The 20,081-nt window shown below is 47.5% G+C and overlaps 1 protein-coding gene across 14 annotated transcripts in view; it reads right to left on the bottom strand.

Annotated features, from left to right (window-relative positions):
- The window catches only part of LOC144127822 (rifampicin phosphotransferase-like), a 685,750-nt gene that overhangs the window by 147,604 nt on the left and 518,065 nt on the right, over positions 1–20,081 (bottom strand). For all 14 annotated transcript variants that reach the window (XR_013313574.1, XR_013313577.1, XR_013313576.1 and 11 more), the window contains 3 exons: positions 18,247–18,410; positions 12,601–12,679; positions 11,161–11,210 (listed from right to left, as the gene is read on the bottom strand). Coding sequence is in view for 6 of the 14 variants with exons in the window: in XM_077660767.1 (XP_077516893.1) it covers positions 11,161–11,210; positions 12,601–12,679; positions 18,247–18,410 (293 nt within the window). In the remaining 8 variants the exon portion in view is untranslated. The remainder of the gene's footprint in view (positions 1–11,160; positions 11,211–12,600; positions 12,680–18,246; positions 18,411–20,081) is intronic.

Here is a 20,081-nt window from a genome sequence, read left to right as displayed (position 1 = left end):
GCATGGTCAATTGTGGCTTGCAACATTCCGGGCAGGGATGACAGTCATATCAAAGCGCAATGTAGGCTTGATGGTAACGCGGAACGAGTTCGCAGCAGGCGGAAGAGAGCCTTGACTCACGGGAGGCATCTGTGGAGGAGGCTCAGACGCTGGTGACGGCCCTTGGTGGGAATACTGAACTGGCGCGACGGGCACAGTTTCTTGAGGGAGTGCCACGGGCACGGAGGCGGTAGGGCAGTCCATGTCACAGGCCAAAGTCGTAGCATCGGAAGACGGCGCAGGCTGGAGGCCCAGAGGCGCAGACGATTGCGTGGACGGGGAGGCTGCGTCCGGTGGCAACACAGCGGTCATCCGCGTAGCCGTCGTCGACAAAGCAGTATCCATGCAGACGCGTAGCGCGGCCTCGCTCGGCAGCGCCGAGCTAAGCCTAGCTTGCCCCTGAGGGTTCCGGTTGGGTTTTCTTACTTGAGAATGCGCCCGCCGTGCCGGGAATTTCTCCGCAGGGGCGTCGTCAGCATTCGGTTTCACGGAGGGCACTGTCCGACCCACGCCACACGCGAGAAGACAGCGAAAAGCGAAAACACAGACCAAGAAACAGACACGTAGCCACCCACTATGTCTTCGTCTTCTTCGTCGAGGCTGCACCTGACAGAGAAAAGACAGCATTTGTTACACCCGACGGCCTCTACGAGTTCAATGTGATGCCATTCGGCCTGTGCAACGCACCCGCCACATTCGAAAGAATAATGGATAACATCTTGCGGAAGTTCAAGTGGCAGATATGCCTCTGCTACTTGGACGACATTGTTGTCTTTTCCGCCGATTTCACGACGCACCTCGCACGCTTACGACAGGTTTGGCTTGCCTAACTGAGGCCGGCCTGCAGCTGAACCTCAAGAAGTGCTCAGAAGTTGATCATCTTGGGGCACATCGTCTCCAAAGAAGGCATTCTTCCTGGTCCGGCCAAGCTCTGTGCTGTGGCGCAATTTCCTAAACCTCTGTCGCTCAAGCAACTTCGAAGCTTCATAGGTTTGTGCTCCTATTTCCGGCGCTTCGTACGCAATTTCGCGTCGATCATTGCGCCACTGACGAAGTTACATGGCGGAAACAATGACATGTCGGGCTGGTCGGCCGAGTGCGATGAAGCGTTCACTACCCTGCGCCATCTTCTGACTTCGCCTCCAATACTCCGACACTATGACCCATGTGGAGAACATGTTTCCCCCCTCCATTTCGATGCGGCCCATCTTCATCGTCGGCCGTCGGGACGGACAGCCCCGGCTGGGAGAGGAGGGAAGTCTCCCTCATAGGGAAAGGGAACGGCGACGGGAGCGCCACCTCGTAGGTTACGCAGAATTCTGCGGAACCGGAGAGAGGCTCTTCGGGATCCGGCCAGCGTCGTGAGCGGTGGCAGCCGCACGCTCTCGTCACCTTCCGCGGCACCTTCCGCACGGGGATTCGTTGTGCCTTGCCGCCGGATTTCTGGTTCCAGGCAGCGAAGCGAGCGCAGGAAACGCGCGCTATGGTCGTCTTCCCCAGCAAATGCTAGGGAATGGCTTTGCCCCAAGAATGCGGCGCGCACGGGAAAACCCGGCCGCCATTATCGGCGCATACAAACGTTCGCCGCCGATACCTCCGAAGTCGCACCCCTGCGCCAGCCGGTAAGTCGGAAGCCCTTCTTACGTAGCCTTCTATATCCGAGGAATGCCTCGTTGATGTTTTGTAGCTAGCTGGCCCGCTCTATGTATTAATTGCAAGTGTAATAAATAGCATATGAGTGTTCACGCTGTGTCGTCCCTTCCCTTTGTCCCTCGAGCACGAACCCCATCCGCGGTTAGCGAGCGGGAACGCTGCATCCGCGGAGTGGGAGTGCGGGTAGGGGCGGAAGGCTGTCCCCCCTTGGTCCCGCTGTATTTCCACTCCCAACAGCACCTACCGAGGTCCATATGGATGCGAGTGGCGTTGGCCTCGGAGCTGTCTTGGCTCAGCGAAAAGATGGGTTTGAAGAATACGTAGTTGCGCAAGCGACTCGCGTGCTCACCAAAACTGAATCCAACTATTCCGTCACGGAGAAGGAATTTTTAGCTTTTTTATGGACACTAGCGAAATTCCGGCCCTATCTGTACGGTCCCCGGTTTGACGTCGTCACGTACCACCATGCGCTGGGCTGGTTATCGTCTATTTAAGATCCATCCGGTCGCCTCACTCGATGGGCTCTTCGCCTTCAAGAGTTTGACATTCGCGTCATCTGCCGTTCCGGCCGTAAGCACATGGACGCCGATGCTTTGTCTCGGTCTTCCATTCCCAGCGACGCTGCCTACTCCTCGGCGACAGATTCAGTGCTTTCGCCTCTTACCATTGCTGATATGCCTGTGGAGCAGCGAAAAAACCCGTGGCTTGCTTGCCTAATAGACGCCGTGTCTTCTTCACAAAACGTTGCGCCTTCAAGAACATTACGGCGTCAAGCTCCGCACTTTGCCCTCCGGGACGGCCTTCTATACCGCCGCAACTGCATGCCTGATGGTCGGCGGTGGCTTCTCGCGATTCCCCGCCAATTACGGTCTCATATTTCGCCTCTTACCACACCGACCCTCATTGTGCGCACACTGGTGTTCTGAAAACATTCAAAAGACTTTCTCATCGCTACTATTGGCGCGGCATGTACGCCTATGTTCGGAAATACGTCCGATCGTGTCATCGCCTGTCAGCGGCGGAAGACCTCGGCTCCTCGTGTGACCGGCCCATTGCAACCAGTCCCTTGCCCGGCACGTCCCTTCGATCGTGTTGGTGTTGACTTTTACGACCCCCTTCCATGCACGGTGTCTGGGAACCGCTGGATTATCGTCGGCGTCGACCATCTCACCCGGTATGCCGAGACAGCTGCCCTTCCTGCTGCTACTGCCCGCGAAGTTGCGATGTTCCTGCAGGATCATTTTGTTCTTCGCCATGGCACACCGCGCGAGATTCTAAGTGACAGAGGCCGCGCCTTTCTTTCCCACGTCATTAAAGCTCTGCTTACCGAATGTCGCATCGTACATCGGACCACCACTGCCTACCATCCCCAAACTAACGGGCTAACCGAGCGCTTCAATCCTACTCTCGATGACATGCTCACGATGTACGTCGCAGCGGATCAGACCAACTGGGACGCTGTCCTCCCTTTCGTGACGTACGCGTACAACACCGCCACGCAGTCAACCACCGGTTTTACCCATTTCTTCCTGCTGTATGGGCGTGAGCCGTCGTCCACGATGGATACCATCTTGCCATATACTCCTGACGCCTCCGAGTGGGCGTCCCTCTCCGAAGTCGCAAAGCATGCGGAGGAATGCCGCCAGTTGGCGCGCTCTTTTACCTCGGCATCGCAAGGCCGCCAAAAGCATCGTCACGATCACGATAGCAGGCAACAAGTTTTTCCGGTAGGATCCCTAGATTGGCTCTGGGTTCCTGGCACACCACTAGGATTGTCCTCGAAATTCCGTACAGAATACCACGGCCCTTATCGCGTCGTCCAGCAAACGTCGCCTGTGAATTACATCGTGGAGCCGCTCAACCCATCTTCGGACTGCGCCATCGCGGCCGAGGAACCGTCCACGTCAGCCGCCTGAAGACCTACTACTACCCGCTCATCTTGTCCTCGCCATAGATCGCCAGGGTGGCTCCTCTTCGTTCCCGGGGCAGTTGTAGCGAACCATGACGGCCGCGCCTGATGCCGCATAGGCAGATCACTGACCAAGCGCCGATGAAGACGAGGCGCCGGTGAAAGACGAAGGTTCGCCGCGCTGCACGAGATCGCTTGGTTTTTTTGGACTGGCCGTCGGCGCTGCTCGCTGTCCTGCTCGTCGTCTTGCGTCGCCCGCCGTGAACTCTTTCCCCTGACTTATTTGTGTACAAATCCCCTTTCAGAGCGTATTTATGCGGATGGCGGGACTTTTCACAGGAGCGATGTGCAGGGACATCGCTTAGCAGGGACACTTCGTCTTTTTCCTCTCTGTCGTGAGCTTGTTCCGTATGGCTCCGGGTAGAGGAATCACCTCAACGTCCAGTTATATCAAGTTGCTTGCCACTGAAATTCCTTCTTCCAGGACAGCCACGATCGACAGTCGCCGAGTGGACGACTTTGTAGGTGTCTTGTGGGGTGACATCTTGATTGACAGCGCAGAAAACGACGAGACACCTGAAGGAACACACGACGAGCGCTAACAACAAATGCGTTCACTCAGAACGCTTGTGGGGTGAGACTCCAAAGATGACGCTTTACGAACCTGCTAAATAGCGCTTCTGAACTTTCGTCTTCCGTATCTATAAAGCTGAAAGGACACTGCTCCTTGTGCGTCTCGCAGAAAAGGACATTCGCTACCGCACCATCTTGCCCACTTGTAAACCTTACAGCTGTACAACCGCCCGAGGCTTAGTTGTTTAAGCTCTCATGCGGTTTAAGCGCTCAAGCGTAGCTCTCATGCGCCCGTTCCTGCGTTCCGCGTCGTAGTGGTCGGCGTCATCAGCCTAACGCGCCACCTGACAGGTGGCGTGCTACTGCGTGGGACAGGTGGCGTGTTCGCAAGTAGTAGCAGAGCGAAACGCCATCTGCCACGGCGAGAGCGGAGGAATGGACAACCGGAAGGCGGCTGCCACGAGAAGATCCCGGAGTGTGGCTAGCAGGTAACACGCCACCAGCCAGCTGTAACGGGTAGTAGCTGTCATGGCTGCCACGATGAAGATGTGCTCTCAACTTGCGCATTACCTGCTATCGCAGTCGTCTATAAATTTTTTTAGTTCGTCTGGTTTCTTGCCATCCCTCAGTAGAGGCGTCTAAGCACTGACCCTCGAAAGGGGTGGATGTCCTGACGCTTTGTGAGACCTCTATCTCCATCCCACCCGCCAGACATGCGCTGCCTTTCCACACTGTCGTTACGCCTTGTCTCGGCTGACAACGAGGGAGGGTTCTGCATTTTACATAGCAATGCTTTTAATCCAAAACCACTGGATTTCATTTCCTCTGTTTTCGCGACCTATTCAAACATGTCCCTTAGAAGGCACACGCAAAGAGGTGGTGTCTTCGGCACAGTGGTCTTTGGGTAATCACTTATGAAGTTATGAAGGCAGTCGACAAATGCCACAAAGCAAGATACCACTTAGAACTACTGCCTATGAATCTAGCGAAAGGCAACATTCCTTTCCTACATTTCTTGCACCATCATCATCAGCAGCAGCCTAACTATACCGACTGCAGGACAAAGGCCTGTCCCATATCCCTTCATTTTACCCTGTCCTGCGCCAACTCCGGTCACCCTATCCCCGCAGACTTCTTAATCCTATCCGCCCACCTAACTTTCCATAACCCCGTGCTACATTTACCTTGTCTTAAAGTTCGGTCCGTTGACCTTAACGACTATCAGTTAATTTAAAAACCTGCACATTACATGCTTTAGCCAGGCAAATGTCTCCTTAATTTAAACTCGAATGCTATTATCCCACGTTTGTTCCCTGACCTACTGTACCTTCCTCCCGTCTCTTACCGTTACACCAACCACTTTTCTTTCCATAGCTCGCTGCGCTGTCGTTGACTGTAGCTGAGCCCTTTTCGTTAGCCTTCACGTTTCTGCCTCATAGGGGAGGTATACAGCTCTTAAACACTTCTCTCTTCAGAAATACTAGCCCACTGCTGTTCATGATCAGAGAGAAACTGTCAAATGTGCTATAACACATTCTTGTCCTTCTAGTCATTACATTCTCCCGGTCAGAATCTGCTGCCACTACCTGCTGTAAGTGGACGCATTTTTTTGCCACTTGCGATGCTGCTGAACGGTATTTTGGTTTCCAGCATATTAATTTTAGTCCCATAATTCTGCTCTGCCTGTCTAAGCCACTGATCATGCTTTGCTATTCATCCCCTCAGGGACTTTGCGAGACAATGTCACCAGAGAATCGCAGATTACTCTTGTATTCATCATTAACTCTTACCTTCAAGTGTTCCTTATCCAAGTATCCGAATACCTCTTGTAGACAGGCGGTGAGTAGCATTGGCGAGACGATGTCTTCCTACCTGGCGCCCTTTCTTATTAGAACGTTATTTCTGACTTTATAGGGGACTACGGCGGCAGCGCAGCCGCTATGATATCTTGTAGTGCATAAGGCTCATCTGCGCCTTGATTCCATAATGCCTGCATGTCTGCTGTGGTTCCGACTGTGTCAAATGCTTTCGCGTAATTTGCGAGCGATGTCTGTAGGGGCTGGGAATCTTCTGTGCATTTCTCTATCACCTCATCGATAGTGTGGACATTAACTATTCTTGAGCCACCATTAAAAACTCTGCCTGATCTTTTGGTTGACTGAAATCAAAGGTTTTCCTGATTCTTTTCCTGACAACCTTTGTAAATACAGCGTAGGCAACGGACAATAAACTGATCGGTCTATAAACATCTTTCTTATGGATAAATAAAATGTGAGTTCTTTCAACCATAGGTACGCTTGAGGTCTTAAGGCACTGTTTAAACAGGGTGGATAGTATTTATAGCACAATCTCCCCACCGTCCCTATCCTCAGCAGTCGCTTTCGCCATTTGAATTACTCATATGACTTTCTTTACTTCCTTTTTCGTTGCTTTTGTGATGTCCCAATGCTGTGCTCCACTGCTTCTTTCATTAAAATCCCGTTGACTACTGTATAAGTTTGTGTAGAACTATTTGGCTACTTTAACTATATTATCCATAATGCTAATATTGCCCTCTTTGTCTCTGAAGGCAAACATGCGATTTTTCCCTCTGTCTAGTTCCCTGTTCACAGCTCTTAGGCTACCACCGTCTTTAGAGCATGCTCGTTTCTCTTCACATTGTGCTTCCTTATGACGACTTCTTTAAGCTAATTGATTAGCTTTGATTGCTATACCAGCTCTATTCTGTCTGTGGGGTTAGAAACTTTTATGTTTGGCTTTTCCTGATCAGGTCTTTTGTCTCCTGAGGAAGGTTGCCGGTATCCTATATAACTATCCCACCCCTTACTTCTACTGCGCACTCCGTAATGATAACTGTGAGAAATTATCGTTCATGATTCAAACTGAAAGACTGTGGTCCTCAAGTACAGCCGAACATCTTCTCTGCAGTAAAATACTTTTTTAGGGGGTTTAACGTCCCAAAGCGACTCAGGCTACGAGAGACGCCATAGTGAAGGGCTCCGGGAATTTTGACCACCTGGGGTTCTTTAACGTGCACTGACATCACACAGTAAAATACTGAATTCCTCTGCTATTCCTCTTATCGCTATCTGGTTTATGGGCTTCTGCCTCTCTAGTTTCTTCCGTTTCCTCTTCACGTCTAGGCTAATTCGAGGCCTTACCATTCTGTGGCCGCTACAGTGCCTCTTTTCGAGGACCATCACATCCTGGACGATGCAAGGCCTGTCGCACATATGACGTCTATTTCATTTTTAGTGTCGCCATTGGGGCTCTACGCGTCCACTTCCTGTTCTATCCTTTCCGGATGTAGGTATGCATGTTCCGTAAATGATATCTGCGACATTTGCTAATAAATCTCCCAGCTATTCGTACTTGTTCTCTGCCCGGTTTCCAACCTTCTTCTTGCCTACCTTGGCATTGAAGTCGCACATCAGTACAATGTACTGTTTTTTGCAATGTCATCCTTACGATTTTATCTTTTTCATCGGGAACAACTTTAACCACATTTCAGGATTTTTTAGAAAGAGGCCCAAGGCCTTCTCGCTTGACACAGAGACCTTCCTTATTCCTCACGTTATGGCTTCCTGCTTCATTATGTCGGCAAGTTCTCTGACAAATACGCATGCTTTGATTTCGAAAATTCGAGTGCTGTTCCAATTAGTGAGCTGTTGCAACTTTTTACCTCATTTACAGTGCGCTTATGCTTGACGGGTCGCCTAACTTGCAAAAGCAGTGTCTGCATTCGGCACTGCAATGCGCCTATTAACAGCCTTTGTTCTCGCTGATTTAATGCCTTAACAGTTCCCTAAAAGACTGAAAGTTTTCTGAAAGATCTGAAAGTTTTCCTCGTTTGGTGATGACAGTTTATTTTTTTTTTCAATGGTTAATAGTATGCCGCCGAATGTAAAGGAGAACGTTGCTGGATCTGTTTGCAATGTTTCAGTCCTTTCGAAATCACATACGAAGTCCAGATGAATTAAAAATTTTGAGGGCACTTAAGTCTGCTTGCGATAGCATGTTTATGAGGAAAGGAAAGGACGTAGTAGCTCTCAGATCTCGATATCTCGGTGGACACCTCAACCGCGCCTTAAAGCAGGCATCTGAAGGCGCATGCCATTTGGCCGAACCCTTGTCGCAAGTCTCAGAAAGCATGCAATTGAAGATGCATATGTGACTTGTCCGAACCCATGTCACAAGCTATCCTCCAACTTGACTAAAACATGTAAGCTCTATGCAAAGGTAAATGCTATGACACTACGCTATGACACTATGAACGGTTGCTCAAAATTTTGCTGAATTTATCCGGAAGTACTGCCACCACACTGAGGTCAGCCAGTGATGACATCGCGGGGATTTCGCCTGTACCTGCGATATCTGTTGCTCAAACCAGCCTCGTCGCTTCGGCAGACGCGGTTTTGCGCCAAGCGTGTCTTTCCGTCATTAATTGCGATGACGTCATCGTTTTTCATTTTGTTATTTTAAACTTTATTAATTGTTTTTTATGAATAATTAATGTATCATTTGGTTTTGCTAATTAACGGTGTGAAGATATCATTCTTCATCACGTCACACAACTCTATTTATGTACCAATTGTCACACACATTCAATCATAACTACTAAACTGCATCTCATAACTAACTTGCCATACTAACGAAGGCAGGGACATCAGAAGAGCGCGCTAAACGTGTTCGTCCGCCCCAGGTCGTCTGCGTGTCGTCTGCGTGTCGTCGGCGCGCGGCGTACAAAGATATGGTTAGAAAAGAGTGTAAATCGGCGCTATCTGCGTACCATAAGTGTACGCACGCTTACGTTTGCTAAACGCAAGCTTTTGCGTTTTGTGGGGCGTTACACCTTTTCTCACATTCGCACATTTAGTTAAGCGTACGCAAACTGAGATGCAACGATATGTTCCGCCTAGTGGCGTCATCTGGTCGTTTGAACTGGAAGCATTTTTGTCACCAAACAGGCGCTCGTCTTTAAGGTTAGACCCCGCCGCGGTGGCTCAGTGGTTAGGGCGCTCGACTACTGATCCGGAGTTCCCGGATTCGAACCCGACCGCGGCGGCTGCGTTTTTATGGAGGAAAAACGCTAAGGCGCCCATGTGCTGTGCGATGTCAGTGCACGTTAAAGATCCCCAGGTGGTCGAAATTATTCCGGAGCCCTCCACTACGGACCTATTTGTTCCTCTCTTCTTTCACTCCCTCCTTTATCCCTTCCCTTACGGCGCGGTTCAGGTGTCCAGCGATATATGAGACAGATACTGCGCCATTTCCTTTCCACCAAAAACCAATTATTATTTAGGGTTAGAAGCGTCAGAATCGTCATTCTAAATAAAAATTAAGCAAATTTATCGCTAATACATTTTTTTTTGTAGGCGAGATGAGATGAAGCGAATGCCCGGTGTCCCATTTATGGCCAGTGAACGTGCTGAAAATCGCAATAACACTTTAAAGCATGCTGTGCCATACATAGTCCCGTATCCCTATTTTATACTGGCACTACATTAGGCAGCGTCAGAACGTTGCCTGTGCACTCCTCGCAGCTTTGGTAGTGCTGCGGCGAACTACTGGGATGGAGTATATACACTAGATGACTCAGTACTTTCTTGTGACCTGTTCTATGACTCAGCACATTTTGTGACTCCAATTGGGACTAATGACCCAGCGCTTTTTTGTTACCATGACTCACCACATTTTGCGTGTGGTGAGTCGGGTTTGAACCCGACCGCGGCGGCTGCGTTTTTATGGAGACAAAACGCTAAAGGTGCCCGTGTGCTGTGCGATGTCAGTGCACGTTAAAGATCACCAGGTGGTCGAAATTATTTCGGAGCGCTCCACTACAGCACCTCTTTCTTCCTTTCTTATTTCACTCCCTCCTTTATCCCTTCCCTTACGGCTTGGTTCAGGTGCCCAACAATATATGAGACAGATACTGCGCCATTTTCTTTCCCCAAAAAACGAGTTATTATTATTATTACTCTATAAAAACGCAGCCGCCGCGGTAGGGTTCGAAAAAGCCAAATTTTGTCGAGCCACAGCGCCAAGGGTAATCGCGTTTTGTAAATTCTAAAAACTGATATGACTATTACTACCGACAGGCAACAAATCTTTGATTGCACTATTAAAAATTAGTTAACCACCTTACTGCTTAAAGCGATTCAACTGTTTTGTGGTGTCCGCCAACACTGGTAATACTATGCTGAAAAAGCCATATTTTTAACCAGAATACCTATTTTTGAGAATTACTTCAAGTCTTCCCTGAAACACCTGCTATGTGCCTTTCTTGCAATTTGAACCTTCGTGTATGCCCGGTAGGGTTGTTTGCTGTCGTTGCCTGGCATGATTTGTGCAGTCATGGGCAAAAGTTTTCGGGATGAGTATTCGCAGAACAAAAATCTATTTCAGTACTGTTAGGGACAGCAGGTGAATAAAGTGCATAGAGGAGTGACGAGGCAGGCGGTCTCCATCTCCTAGAAGAATACCATTTGACTGGCTAGCAAGAGAGCGCAGAAACAATACTTTTTTTGCGTGAATCCGCATCCAGCAAACTTTTGTCCATGGCTGTACACGTAACACCATGAATGTCTAAGCCAAAGTGCGTGATTTACCATTAGCGCACCCTGCTAGTTCACACAAGTGTTGGGCACTGGTCGCATTAAACACTTAGCTTCTTTGTTTTTCCAGTGTGTACAAAAATTTAGCGAGCCAAGCGTTCTAAAACCTAGCAGCCCCCATAAGGCAAAGCCACTTCTACCCATTTTCTTACTAAATACTACTAGAATCCGTTCCTGATTGTAATGCTGTTCACAATAGCTTGCTAATATATTAACTATAACTACTTGCACTTTTACTACCTCCAGTTACTGAGATGGAAGTGTTCTGTGTGACAAGTATCTGGTTAGTAGTCACCTAGTGAATTCCACGACCTTTTTCTTAAGACAGCAGACTGTCAAGGCAGCTCAATAAAACCGCCAGGGGTTGCACACTTGCCTTTAATCTCGAAGTCCCCTTCGATGTGCTTCCTCACTCTTTCGATCTGCAGTGGAAGGAGGTAGAAAATAAGCGGTATCACCAGTAACTACTCAGAGCCGCCCATAAGGCTATCCTCATGAAGAGGGCGCTTTCCGTGCCAAAGAGCATTTGTGTACCCGCAGTTCCCGTAGCACAGTGCATCCAGAAGTATTACACAGGGAACATTTTCAACATTACAGCTTGAGAGAGGTGATCGGCACCTGCTGATTGCCATCGTGTGTTGCTGGTGCACGTATAACAGCGCATGTGACGCAAGGCGCACCAAACCGCAGAAACATGCAAGGACACCCTGAGGCACAAGCGCATATAGGACATGAATAAAACTCATTCTTGGCAATACACACACACACACACACACACACACACACACACACACACACACACACACACACACACACACACACACACACACACACACACACACACACATATATATATATATATATATATATATATATATATATATATATATATATATATATATATATATATATATATATATATATATATATTGCCAAGAATGAGTTTATATTTCACATGTCTATCGACTATTAGGCCGCTACACTTGTCCGAACAAACTAACAAGTGTAAGACCATGGTGCCAAAACGTAAAAACATGACACCGACGAAAGTATCAGCCACCTCCGCAAATCGCTTGCGGTGTTTCGCTTGCGGAGCTACGGGATTGCGCTAAATTCTGATTACTTTACAGGCGTCCTTTGCGAAACGAAGCCCCGGGGTTGCTCTTGACCTCAAACACCACAGTGTTCACGAAAAACCTTCTCTGAAACACCTGCTATGTGCTTTTCTTGGAATTTGTACCTTTGTGTATGCCCGGCAGGGTTGTTTTTTTTTTTGGTAAGGTTGTTTTTACCACAGCGGTCACGACCACAGCAGAGGAAATACAAGATCCACGACAGCCGCTACATTACTCTGACAAGTAATTTACACTGCGTTAGTTTAAAGACGTCTCCCGGATGGTCGTTCACGATGTGAGCTAGCGACGAGCGTGTGCTTCAATACTGAAAATTTGACAGCGCTTCTGTGCTAGCCGTTAGTTACTATATGATCAGTACCCATTACGAGCTCTTCTGCAGCGAATTCACTTGCTGGGTAGATCAGGGCGAATGTGAAATGCATATAACGCTCGCATTTCGTGAAGCTGTGAATGGAGTTACGCGAAATTTCAGTTCATTCTGACATACCCTCTAATTCGTGCCAATCCAAGCTAGCGCCGTCACCTTTACCTCAAAAACGCATTTCTTCAGTAACTCTGCTGATTACAACTAAGCGAGATTTTTCTTTCGCATCCCTTTGAGTCGAAAAGGCAAAACATGCGTCGTCGTATGCCCTGTGTTCCCAGTTTGTCGCGCTTGAAAACATTCAAGTCTCACCGGTTTCGGGATGCCGACAGAGATGCTGGGGTACGTGGCCTTGTCTACTTCCGCGTAAATGCGCTGGCGTCGCTGAGCCCTGGAAAGGAGCACGCGCGACAAGCATTTCCAAGCTCTTTTTATGCAGTCAGTGAGAAGAGGCTAGGCAGACAACACTCACGGCAGCAATGTGGGCCCCACGGCGGGGGTGCAAGAACGGGAACGGGTAAACAACTGTTCGCTGACGACGAAAATTCCTGAAGGGAAAGAACATACACTGGGGACCGTTCCTCAGCCGTTTCTTCACTGTCATTGAGAGTACTGTGTAAGTTGCCAAATAAGTAATTCGAGGGAACACTTCAGCCCCGCCTTAAAGGTATTTCACGATAGCGTTAATGGGTTATTGCCTATATATGTGGAATTGGTCATTCTTTACATTACATTAATGGATCCCTAGGGAGTCCTCATAGCACTGCTGGCCCAGTACTGCAGCGAGAAGCGATGCGCCACAGACTGCTTTGCGATGGGCTAGTGGGGCTCACGTTGCTCTTCCAGAGCAACCTCTCGCGACCAATCATTAATTCAACTACCACCTGCCACGGTGGGCAGTCGGGTGGCACGTTGTGATGACGTCACAAGGCCGTGTGACTTAGGTGGCCCACCTAGGTTGCTTCCCCGGGTGTTTTCGCTCACAACACCGACGCCGGATATTTTGCCGAACGGTAGCGCTGCAGGACTCCTCGGCTCAGTCTTTTATTTATGACGCTCTGGGCTCACGCCACCGATCCTTTGTGCGCCATGCGGGGACGTTGAATTCTCAGATCATTGCATCCTCTCCTGCCGGCGGTTTGCACGGCAGATAATTAGGCGTGTGCAAATTCTCCTCTTGCGATTAGGGCTGCTGTTTACTATTCCCGTCCTCGGTTCTACCGTCCAAGAGCATGCCCTTGAGCTGGTGAGTCAGCTTCTTCACACGTATGTCATCGAAATCGGCAGATATTTGTGCTAACAGACATTTTTCTTTACTTGTATCTCAAAATTTATTGATTTGTTATTTTTTTAAATTCTTTATTTTAACTCTCACACCTTCTTTTCCTCGATTTTCATTCAACTACCCCTAAATCTCTAAAATTCGTTATCCGCTTTAACAGATTCCTGAATTTTTATTTATGAAGTGCCTGAGGTAAGTCTGTATTAATTTTTCTCTTGTTTGGATCTGCACGAAACTCTGGTCAGTCCCCCACCGTGGGTATCTGCCATTGCTGCAGAGGCAACAACAACTGGAGCCTTGATTATGTCGCGTTAATATACCGAAGCGAGAAGAAAAGAAAACAAAATAAACCAGTTTCTTAAAATGCATCTAGCTTGAGCGCTTCGTTTGTAGCTAGTCATGGAGGTAGATAGCTGTCCCTCTACAAGGCGCATTGACGATTTGCCTGTACTGATGTATACCTTAATTCTTATGGGCGCTGAAAGCATCTGTGTGAGGCACCTCCAGGCAGGGCAGCCCGCCTATCAACTGCGAGCTGTGCGGCTGACGACTTCATGTTTAGCAGCCATTCCTCCTCCTTGCTGATTCGTGTTTCAATAGCTTGCATTGCTTGTGAACCGAAGAGGTCTCACCGAAAAACAGTGCGCTTACACGGGACAAAGAAGACACGCACAAACACAGCGCTGTCCCAAGCTAGCGACCACTGTGCGTGTCTTTATTTATTTATTTATTTATTCATTATACCCTGAGGGCCACTACGGCATTAGAGGGGAGTGGGTACAAAAAAGTGAGATAAATTTAACAAACTGGAGTTTATGAAGCAGACAAGATGCAAACATGACTTCTACATATACATCGTTAGCTAAGGCGTTGAGGAGAAAATAAAGATAACACGATATAAAATGTATCCTATTTATACAATGTTAGCGAGAACGTTCTTGAATAATTGATGATCGGTGATGGTGGCCGTCGAAGGAGAAAGGTGATTCCACTCATTTGATCTGTGTGGTACGAATTGCTGAAAAAAAGATTTTGTTCTGCAGAAAGGGATGCCAACGTTATGAATGTGGTCAAGCCTCGGCGATACATACTCAGGTGGTGAGGTAAGTACGGTACGAAACTGCGGGTGATAGAATAATTTGTGAAAAAGGCACAGACGAAAAATTTTGCGGCGGGATTACAGGGATGCTAAGTTAAGGCTAAATTTCATGGCACTGATACTTGCTTTCCTGGTATAGATAGAAAGAATGAAGCAAGTAGAATTATTTTGATCCATTTCCAATGCCTGTGTTAGGTTTGTTTGACCTGGATCCCAAATTGACGCGGCATACTCGAGCTTGGACCGTATTAGAGTTTTATAAAGGAGTAATTTTAGAGAGGAAGGTGCTTTGGAAAAGTTGCGTCGTAAGTAGCCAGGCATTCGGTGAGCGCTGGATGTTATATGCGCGATGTGAACGTTCCAAGTTAGATCAGAGGTGATGTGAAGGCCGAAAACACTAGTAAGTAGTTACCGGATCTAACGGTGCGTTATCAAGAGAATACACAGGAAATTCGTTAGCGTTCCTTGACACCCGCATAAATTTGCATTTATTAACATCCGTCCCGTGTAAGCGCACTGTTTTTCGGTGAGATGATGTTCCAACTGGTTCCGCAACTATCCTTAATGCAGCTATGTAGGGTGTCTGCTGCATCTTGTGTTGTTCTGATACTGTAGAAGCTTGGGCAAGTTGGTGTGACACGGTTTTTTCAGCAGTGCAGGGGACAAAGGACGTGACAAGTGCACAGACACGGCGCTGAACTAACAACTGGATTATTGAGGTGATTTTCAGTACTTAAATACATTGGCAACCAATCTCAAATGAAAAGACAAATACACAAAACAGATTGACGAAAATGACAATTCCTGAGCACAGGTCTACAGTGGCACAAGACCAGCTGCGCAAGTTTTTCTATTCGCATCAAGGAAATGTAGTTCTTTATCAGACAGAGCTATTGAGGCAACGCTTACGCATTCATCTTTGAATTTATGGATTCCTTGAGCTTCAATGATTCCACGAGTGATTTTTGTTCTATTATCTGACAGCACTCGACACTGAGTGAAAACAGGATAACACGGCGGTTTTTTGTTCTTTTTTTTCCTCTGTGCAGTCTCTGCAATGAATGCCAAGGTGACGGGAAGCGGTGCCGCTCACGTTGTTGTTTTGTTCCCGCAGCCGGTCGTTGAGGCAACGACCAGTTTGCCCCGTGTAGTGCTTGCCACATGTAAGCGGAAACTTGTACACAACATTGCTGCTACATGGTACAAAACCTTTTTGGTGTTTCTTATCGCAGCCAACCATCCTTTCATTGCTGCTGTTTACAATATGGCAGAGTTTGGAGAGCTTATCGGGCGCGGAAAAAACAACGTTTACATCTGCACGCGCTCCCACCCTTTTCAGATTATGTGAAATGCGGTGTAGATAATGAATTCCTTATCTAGACCGCATTATGTGAAATGCGGTGTAGATAAGGAATTCCTTATCTACACCAGTCTTAACTAAAGCAGTCCGGCACATAGCAAACATGGATTACCGTGCTCACACAGAAGAATTTTTCAACCGCGCGTTCACATTACACCAGCTCATGACCTATATGAATATCATTTAGCATTGAGATATAAAAAGTGTATACGCTACCACCAGAATACGTTCCTAGAACTATCTTGCCTGAAAGCCACTATTCCAACATATGCATTTCGAAAACAGTCATTCTGGTGCGTTCCCTTCTGTCGTACAGAATACGGACGTTCTATGTTACGCTTTCCAGTTCCAGATGCTTTAAATAAGCTGCTGAGTAGAGGCACATCTGTGGAAAAAAGTAGCCCACGTGACATTCTTGTCGCTTTGGAGCGGTGACTTTCAGTCCTGTTGATAAATGTGCTAACATACGCAAGCATTTTTTTCCAATTATGTGTACTTTATTCTATCAATCAGTTTGTCATATTATAAAAAGTGTACAAAAGCTTTAGTGTTCATGTTTTGGGCGTATATGCTCTTTTCTTTGTCTTTTAACAATATATGCTCGCAGTGCCTCTTAATTTTTTGTGTTTCTACCTTGTCATTGTTAACCACGCTCTGCTGTCTTCGTTGTATTTTGCCTTGTAGAAGGGGGCCCGGGCTCCTTCAAGTGAATTTTTTTCACTTTTCTGCCCGGGCCTGCCTACGTCTTCCTAATGTAAATAAAGACGAACTTGAACTTGAACTTGATGGGCACCTAGACCTTGATGAGGTTCACTGGTCACTGAGCAAGGTCAACAAAATAATGAAGTTTCGGGAGCGCTGCGGCTCCCTTGTTCACAATCACAATTGTGAACAAGGGAGCTGTATAATTGTGAACAAGGGAGCCGTAGCGCTCCCGAAACGTCATTATTTTGTTGACCTTGGCCAGTGACCAGTGAACCTCATCAAGCCATGATTCCTGAGCAGATGGTATGCCGTCGAACCCTCGACTGGACCTAGACCTTACCGAAGAAAGGATGTTGGCGAAGTGTGAGCAGAATGACCTGATTATGGCAAGTAGGGCAAGGAAATATGACGGCGTAATCACTTGGGAATTTGGTGCCTCCCACTCCAGCACCGACAACTGCATAATGACGGGAGATTTATATGAAATTGTGAATGTATTGAAAATAGACAAGAAAAGAATACCTGGTACTGGGAGCGGCCATAAGAGGTTAATTGTAATGAATGGGATAGAGGAAAGGATGAAGGTGGTCCTAGAAATAATAATATGCAAGAAGAAATTCGGTATACTACGACCGTCATTTTATGACCATATCACCAGCAGTAGAAACCTATACTAGAACTGTCTCCAATAGATCACGAACGTATGATGAAGTTCTAAAGGTAATTCAGAGAGAGAGATAGAGATAGAAATTTGCTAGTTAAGAACAACTGATGCAGGGCATAAAGACCCAAATGTTGGTGGGACGTGGATATTAAATGTCCTGTATATGAACCCGTCAAGCCGCTTCCGGGGCACACCGGAAAGAAAAACAAGAAACTAGACCCTTGCCTGAAATTCAAGAAAAATGGGACGAGTACGAAAAGCAAAAGAACGATGCCCAAAATACGATTCAGGAAAAGATTAAGGCTACAACCAATATTCGGACAGGGGAAGCCAGCACCTAGAATGTTCTGGAACTACCGGAAGGCACTTCAAAGGAGACGCGCCGCCTTATACAGGAAGACGACGGTAACTTATGGGGAAATGAAACGGCCATGCAAATTCAGTCTCCCTGTGAGCTTCTGACGTAAGCTCGGAGGAAAATAGGCGGTAAATGGTGTCTCCTCTCCATAATATGTAATGTTTTGTTGCTACCGCCTTAATGCGCATGCACTGATTATCTTCCCTCTAAACCAATGCTACAAGTGTGCGTTTCGATAAACTTACTTGCAGTAAGCCCCAGTCCTGTCATGTCTGTCTCTGATCTGGTTCGAAAAAAAGTAGCGCTAAATTGCTTCTCAGAAACAGTGCATCACCAATTAGCCCCGCGCCGTGTTTTTTTTTTTTCAAATTCATTTCGAAGAAGTGCTGTTAGAATCCCGCAGAGAAAAGAATGTCTTGCGCATGAAATGGCCCACACGGCCGAGGCGTGTGAACGACATGCAGGGCCCTCGGCAGCGGCAGACACTCACCTGAGAACGAGCTCGGGCGCCCTGGTGCGCAGCAGCAGGCCGATCTCCTCGAAGGTGAGGAAGAAGAGGAGGTCGGCGTCGGGCAGTCGACCTTCGCGCACCATGCGCTGCGCCATGCACTGGCACACGAGCCGCAGCTGGTGAATGGTGCGCACCACTGCCGACTGCACAGATAATCAACACACATACCCGAGCACCTACACAGGGCTGGCAGGAAGACGCGTTGCAACGAGTGCGCGCTTCTACATTGGCCCACGAAAGTCAAGCTAAGAGGACAGCAGAGGCACCCATGATACTTTATATTTAAGGGGGCTTGAAGGCCGATTTATTCTTAGACCTGACCCGCAGCAGTGAATGAACTGACTGCCGTTAGAAACGTGGACTTGGCTCATGCATTGCGTTATGCAGGTACAGCCTTTCTAAAAATATACTGACCAAAGCATTGTCTCTAAGCTGAAAGCAAAAGCGCAAAAAACAAGGACGTAGAATAAGACACACAACACGAGCGCTCACTTCCAACTGATCTTTATTACATGCAAGAAACAGATTTTTATACTCTCTATAATGCCTGCAAGGCATTAATACAGACTAGTGAAAGATAGATGAGTCATCGATCGTCACACTTGAATGATAAAAGATAGGACATCTCTTTTTGTGAGAGCAGAATTGACGGAGCACTTACACAGTCATCCCCAGCTCGCGCTATCTCCAACGCCTCAACAATTTCGAGCGTAATTTGACATTTGTTCCCGTAAAGGATTTTGCACTTGTGAAAAAGAGGACGACAACCCTCTTTTCCTTTGCTTTTGCATTTTAGGCAATGAATGCTCATGTGCCCCCCTTTTTTATTGTTCACAACATAGTCATACTCACCAACTCGATGATTTATGCATCTTCCCGTTTGTCCTATATAATATTCACCACAGTATAATGGCACTTTGTAGACAACACCTTTCGCGCATCTCGCGAACGGCTTTTGATGCCTGATCGTGCAACCAGTTTTTCTTGGGCTTTCTGATGTGCTAAGCTTACATAGTGAACTCAGCTTATTTGGGGCAGAGAACAACACGCCAATGTTTACCCTGTTGCCAATTCTTTTTAAGACTGTGCGAAAGCTTATGTTTTCACAAGTGTAAAATCCTTTACGGGAACAAATGTCAAATTACGCGCGAAATTGTTGAAGCGTTGGAGATAGCGCGAGCTGGGGATGACTGTGTAAGTGCTCCGTCAATTCTGCTCTCACAAAAAGAGATGTCCTATCTTTTATCATTCTAGTGTGTCGCTCGATGACTCATCTATCTTTCACTACTTTGTAGTAATGCCTTGCAGGCATTATCGAGAGTATAAAAATCTGTTTCTTGCATGTAATAAAGATCAGTTGGAAGTGAGCGCTCGAGTTGTGCGTCTTATTCTACGTCCTTGTTTTTTGCGCTTTTACGTTCAGCATGGTAAACCAACTCGCCCAAACTCGGCCATCATTGTCTTTAATAGTTTTTGCAAGAAGAGATACGTTAATGAGGCCCATTTTCTCCCGTTCTCTACCTCCCTCTAGAGCGATTGGGTTAAAGATCTGCGGCGACAGCTGCATTTCGTCGCACATGTCGTTTGAAAAAGCTGGATCTTTTCAGAGAGAAGGTCGCTTGGTGTCGCAATGAAATTAATCACAGTGGCCAATATGCCACTCGTGCCCCACAGATCTGACCACGGAGAATCTCCCACACTCGTTGCACCCAGAAGAAAGATGAATTTATACAAAATATCTTGTTGGCATTTCGGGATTGAACTAGCAGTGGCACGCGGAGCTAAATCCAACTGCACGCTTGCATGCCTTACAA

Source organism: Amblyomma americanum, chromosome 4 (genome assembly GCF_052857255.1).
Source record: "Amblyomma americanum isolate KBUSLIRL-KWMA chromosome 4, ASM5285725v1, whole genome shotgun sequence".
In the NCBI taxonomy this organism is placed as follows: Eukaryota; Metazoa; Arthropoda; class Arachnida; order Ixodida; family Ixodidae; genus Amblyomma; species Amblyomma americanum.
The sequence above is the reverse complement of the archived record's forward strand: the minus strand, read 5'-3'. Positions and strand labels throughout refer to the sequence as shown.